Consider the following 6,783-nt stretch of genomic DNA (forward strand, 5'->3'; position numbering starts at 1 on the left):
ATTTACAGCCAAACAAGAGGCTTGGTTGACACTAAAAATCACTAACCAAAAAAATCTTAGAAAACATAGAAATCAATGATACAATCAGGTTTGAATGGTAAAACTAACATCAAAACACAAGAAGGACATAAATTAGGGAACGAAATTCGAACTTAGATTGCTCAATTTCACTGAAATGTTGTTGTGGTCGGAATTGCCCTCAATAAACTAGATGGCCGCCGATAATGAGGGTGGGTCGACGGTAAAGAAGGCCGGTTGCCGGTAAAGTGGCTCCCGGTGGTCGGAATCGTAGTGGGTGCAGATGGTGAAGGCGTAGTCGGAGTTTTGACAGATACAACGATAGAAGGAAAGAAGGGTCGACTGCGGGGGTTATTTGACACAACTCAATAGCGGCGACGGGCAATAGCGGCGACATGAAGGTTTTAACGGCGACCTAGGGGTTTTAGCGGCGACACCCCTGGAGGGAAAAGAAAGCGCGTGTTTTAGGAGTTTACAACCGTAGGATTGAATAATGATCGAACGGACATGGATTATTTCACGCGGATCGACACGGTGTCAGCAATAGCAGCGACAGCTTTAGCGGCGACGCCAAACAATAGCGGCGACATGTAACGCGTCAATTATATGTCGCTGTTGTTGGTAGACGTCGCCGCTGTTATTGCTAAAATTTCTTGTAGTGCTAGTTTATGGCGGTTGTGTATTTTACGACTAGTCAAGTAAAAAACTCTATCTAACTAGTTCGTATGTGAAGTAATAAGCCGATCACTCCGATTAACTAAATCTTGATACTTCCGTTTGTTTGTTTTTTTTTTTTTTTTTTTTGCAACTTTATCTTGTCTTATTATATGTTTATCGATTGTTGATCCTAACATATTACTTGCATCAATTCACATATTGTCATATAATTTTGACAATAAAGTATCCAATTAATACACATTGTCGAGTTGATACAACTTGCAAAGAAGAAAACTAACAACTAATACCTAATTTATGGGTATCGTAAATGAACCCACATGTGTAGGGATATAGTGTGTATGTGTTGACCTTCAAACACATGTCCTTTTATATGGATGTTTATTTAGTAACACCCATAATTTATTGTCGTAGATGTCTACTAAATCAAATTAATATATTCAAATGATCGATTATAAAGAAAAATTAGAAAGTAAAAGTTGTAGTTTCAGTGAATTGTATATAGTTAATCAATGCGTTATCTAATGCAATATTCCCTCCTTCGAATTGTGTTTACCTAAATGGTTAAAAGAATATATATTATCGTGCTAGATACGGTAAAAATGCGCATACATAAATATGATCTTAAGTTGAATTCTAACATCTTTTATTAAAATATCAACAACTTATAAACGTGTTAATGGAAAAACGTAATTGCATTTACCCTTGAGTGTCATCTCCATTAAAAAAAAAAAGGTAAAATTTTTAATTTTATTTTTATTTTTTTGACTTTTGCCAAAAAAAGTTTATCAATCTTTATATTTGGTCAACTGGTTGACTTTTTCCTATAGTAGTGCAACACACGATTACTAGTTCATTGACACTGGCCCACTGAGAAGAAAAACCAACAACACAGCTTAAAAAAAATTAAGGGACAGGTGGATATTTTATTTAATGTTGGGCTTAAAGTTGGCCTGCAATAGGGTCCCTGTGTAGAACAATTTACCCCATCCATCTTACGAAAGCTATCGAATCTTTAAAAAATGGTGAGGGTTGTGCTATTGACTTTACTCTTCTTGATTACGTTAGATTCTTGCCATGGTAAATGCTCAAATGTAAGCTCCAGTTTCAACACAAATTTTAGAACCCTTTTGGATTTGCTTACCAAAAACGCACCTCTTCGTAACGGATTCTACGAAACAAGCGTCGGGAATAAGTCAGATCAAGTTTACGGCGTTGTTCAATGTAAAGCTAACATATCCTCCTCCAACTGTGCCAACTGTTTGAAATCGAATACTGAATCATTTGACGGGTGCCCAGAAGGCAGAAGCATGGCTACTATATCCACTTTCTGCACTTTGAAGTTTTCCGATGAGAATTTCTTTGGAGTTTGGGATAACTTCTCATCGGCCTCATTTGGCCACAACGGGTTGGATAATCCATCGGTGTTCTCAAAAGGGTATCTGATGATGCAAGATTTAGCTAGCACAGTTCCTGATCAACCATTGATGTATCAAGCAACAGATGTTAATCTTGGAGAGGAGGGGAAACGATATGGTTTGGCTCAGTGTAGTAGAGATTTGAGCAAGTTGAATTGTCAAAACTGCTTGGAGGATCGATTGGAGAACTATAGATCTTATGTTGAGAATAGAACTGGGTGGGAGATTCTTGGGATCAGTTGTAGTATGTGGTATTCTAATGTTTCAGATGCTTATTCTCCAGGAGTGACTGCTCTCACGCCATCTGAGAGTCACGTTCCATCCGCAATACCTACTGTTACTTCTCCATCTGGAATACCTACTGTTACTTCAGGTAAGTTACTTCTTTTTTGTTATTTGTTTCATAATACAGCTATAGGAAAGCTACACGATCATCTGTGGTAGAGGTGCTTTAAATCCTCGGATGTTTCTTTAATGATCAGGAGGTCATAAAAGCCATGGACGAAGTGGAATTTGGGGCAGCATCGGCATCGGCACTAGCATTTTCATAGCCTTGTTAGCTATTCAAGTTTTCGAGATGCTATCATGAATCATGCAGTATCGGTTCATACATGGATGTTATAGTTACTTATGCCATATCAACAAGTGCCATGTCAAATAATATCCACATCAACTAACCGGCTATAATAATGTTTCCTATGACGAATATTAGAAATTTTATTTCAGTTGTATAAAACAGAAAATTTACTTGATCTTGGAGTGTGAAATGATAACTGTGTAGTCAGAAAGAATCACTGCATAAATGATAACTGCTTGGAGCATATTCAACCATCACCAAATCCATCACCTTCCATCCCATCACCATTTATTATATTATTTTGGTGTAAGGAAATGGTATAAGATCAAATTTGATGGTGTTGTACTCTTTTACACAAAAATGGAGTTTAACCCATTTTAGTCACTCTCATATTTATTCATTTCTACATTCTTAAATATGACTATGTATGTTTTATATGTAACAATTTTTAATTAATATATGAGGTTTTACATTAAATTGATATTAATAATTATAAATATAAAACTTAATCTTACATTTCCACCTCTATCTTTCACATATGTACCCAAGTGGTCCCTCACCTTTTAAGACTTAATAAGTTTTTAATACTAAATCTTAGCAATCCCATTTTTGAGTTCTTACGCGATCCTGATATATATATATATATATATATATATTGTAACGTCCCAAATTCAAGCCCAAAAATTTCATTTTTGATTAATTAATTCATAAAACATTTATTAGAAAATATTGTATAAATTCGTCATCTCAAAGCCAAGTATCATATTTGAAACCCATAACCATGAACAAATGTCATATCAGAGTACAATCACAGGAAACACCGTGTGGAAAATCATATGTGTGTGATGCCATGCTACGCCGTCGGCTCCTTCCCCTTAAATGAAGAGGTATCTGAAACCAAAACTGAAACCGTAAGCACAAAGCTTAGTGAGTTCCCCCATCATACCACATACCATATAATACCATCGGTATCTTTCAACCGGTAATCGGGGACTATTCAATCCCTTACCACTAGCATACAAAATCAAGATCTAAGCACACAACCATACATATCCAGGTACTGACCTACCCCTTGGTCCATACGACCACTATTTGTGACAACCCGAAATTTTCATTCGGTCACACCCTAAAAGTCAATCACTCCATATTATAAGTCAAGTTCACTTTTACTTGTTTTTAGGAAATTTAAGTTCGTTTGATTATTTTAATAATTAATCCTTAAAAGAACGGGTGAACGGATGGGCCGTCTCGGGTCTTGAAATTTCTAAACCGCGAATACCACGTAGCTTAGAAGTTCACGGCCAAAATTTTATGTTTGGGCTGTAAACACCCTCAAAAACCGTAAACTCATTCCTTAAGCATGAGTTTACTCCCCAAAGTAAATCACTTTTCATTTTTACCCAAAAGAGTAAACTCCAAAAACTCTCTCAAGTATCATCCAAGTTTTTCATCTATCCATTTATGTGTTTTTACTAGATTTCCAAAACACCAAGAACACACACTAGTGTTCTTGGACTTTAAGTTCATTTCAAGCTTCCACAAAGTAAGTACTTTTATCCTAGAGTCATTTAAATCTTGTTATACATATTTATACCAAGGAAAAGTCCCAAGAACACCAAGAACAAGGTGTTCACAGTTTTAGGAGGCTCCCAAAACCGTAAACACCAAGTATAGTGCATAGGGTGCTTTAGGATGTCTAGATGCTTCACAATGCCTTAGGGAGTTGTCTAGATCCATCCTTGATGTGTATATCATATAAAAGAACAAGAAAACAATCATTGTTATGTGTTTACGGTTTAGGGATCTCCCAAAACCGTAAACACCCCAAAAGGTGTTTAAATGTCCCATATTTACTCCTAATGCCTAGAATCTAACCTAAGCTATTACCTTGAAGTGTTTAGGACTTGAAAAAACCAAAATACCTTAGTCCATAAGAGTTTACGGTAGTAAACTCCTGGAGAAGTGGTCCTTAGACCGTAAACTCAATTTAGGAGTGTTTTGATGCCACACAACACTTCCTACTGCTTAAACATGAAGTAGAATGCTTGGAATAGGTTAGAGGACTTCAAAACAACAAATGGTCACAAGGTTAGGAGCTTACGGCCGTAAACTAAATAGTTTATGACCGTAAACTCAATGGGTGTTGGTCTTTAGGGAGTAAACTCATTTTAGGGGTTCCCTTGAACCGTAAAACCCAATAGCCTTGCCCTACAACACTTAGATGCAACCCATGAGACTTATAACACTTGTATAAGTGTTTAGCATGTCCTAGGGTGTCTTGAGTTGTTTATTAGTTGTTTAAAGACTAATTAGATATATATATATATATATATATATATATATATATATATATATATATATATATGTGATATTATATGTTAACTAGGACCATAGAGTGTGTTCAAGACTTCACTTGACACCTAGCAGTCCTACCTCTTCAGTTCATCCGTACTACTCACAACTGGTGAGTTCATACCCCTTAATCAATGTTTTAAATGTTTTTAAATACTTTATTGGGGGGGGGGGGGGGTTGATACAAGTAGAATCATGCTAGTTATTATATCAATCACATGTGATTAATAAGCAGAATTCAAATAATTTACTACTCATTAGCCGTTTTACCAAACAGTTTCCTTCAAATGTTTTTCATAAACATTTTATATGTTTAAAACTCCTTATTAAACTATTCATTTTACTCTGTATGTTTCATTTCAAACTCATTTATAATTGTGTTTCAAACAAATGTTTCTTTATACTTAAACTGTTTATCAAACCATTGCTTTCAACCCGTTTTATAGATTGACATCAAGTCGATCTTTTCTTAGATAGAAATCATGATCAAAAGGTTTTACAAAACTTATATTATGCTTTTATATGGTCAATTGCATGCTTATATATGTATAGTTATATAAGAAATGTTTAAAGGACTTAGGAAGGCTATCCACCCTATTTCCTTTTCGCGCTTGAGATGTGGTCTGGTGGGATATCAGCTACCCGTACGAAGGTCGTTTAAATATTACTTATATATCATGTGTATATATATAGTCATAAAGGTTCTTCCAGTTCATTCGGTACCCTTAGGTAGCCAGGGTATACTTCCATGTTCATATGTACCAGTTACATTACTAGTAAGCTACCATATGGGTAGTTTAGGAAGATACTACAACTATTACTAGAACACGATATCATACAATGAGTCAGTTCATTCATGATTCAATACTTGCTAGATAGAGAGAGAACGCACGTTACAACTAGCACACGCAGAACATTACAGTACATTACTATACTATTACATAGATATGTTTACATGAGTACATTTAGATGAGTACATTTACATGATTACATTTACATGAGTAGATTTACACGGTTACATTTACATGAGTACGTTTACATAGATAACATATGATGAGTTATTATTACATTTTATATGTGTAGATTATGTTATATAATCTTCATTCTTATCTTTACCTTGTGATACAATCACATAATCGACGAGATAGATTGGATTTAATATCCTAGTACCAAAGGATACGTTGCGGGATTAACCATTCCTAAAATCTCTGTTAGCTACGGAGGTAAAAGCACATCAACGGATGTCAACGGTTGATACCATTATATGTATACTTTAAGGGACTAACTATTCCTATACCCAACTTTTAGCAACAGAGGTAAATGTACATCTATAGATGTCTTCAGTTAACACTGTTAGTTACCCTAGTACCAAAGGGTAATACTTAGGTAATTTATATTATCACCTTTATCTTGTGACTCATTCACATAATCGATGAGGTAAATTATATTTGAGTATCCTAGTACCAAAGGATACAATTTCTTATAATAATAATAGTAGCACAGTCGGGTCTTGGTAGAAGGCTACATTCAGAGCAGTTAGGTCTTGGTAGAAGGCTACATTCAGAGTAGTTAGGTCTTGGTAGAAGACTCCCTTTTATAATAGTAGGAATCATAGGGATTTCTAGGGTTTTTCAAACATTTGTACTTGTTTTACAACCATTTTCATGTCTTTCTTTACAAGTTTTACAAATTAATACACATTAATACTTATGATCTCACTAGCTTTAAAGCTGACACTCTCTT

General features: G+C 35.2%; 1 protein-coding gene across 1 annotated transcript; it reads left to right on the forward strand.

Annotated features, from left to right (window-relative positions):
- The first annotated feature begins 1,646 nt into the window (after nucleotides 1-1,646).
- On the forward strand, nucleotides 1,647-2,902 carry LOC145050018 (antimicrobial ginkbilobin-2-like protein). The gene is made up of 2 exons (XM_078998338.1): nucleotides 1,647-2,484; nucleotides 2,594-2,902. Exons 1-2 carry the CDS (start codon nucleotides 1,716-1,718, stop codon nucleotides 2,698-2,700), a joined length of 876 nt encoding a protein of 291 aa, XP_078854464.1. The 5' UTR covers nucleotides 1,647-1,715; the 3' UTR covers nucleotides 2,701-2,902.
- Nucleotides 2,903-6,783: the final 3,881 nt, after the last annotated feature.

This window comes from Lactuca serriola, chromosome 1 (assembly GCF_051521515.1).
Source record: "Lactuca serriola cultivar US96UC23 chromosome 1, Lser_US96UC23_V15, whole genome shotgun sequence".
Lineage (NCBI taxonomy): Eukaryota > Viridiplantae > Streptophyta > Magnoliopsida > Asterales > Asteraceae > Lactuca > Lactuca serriola.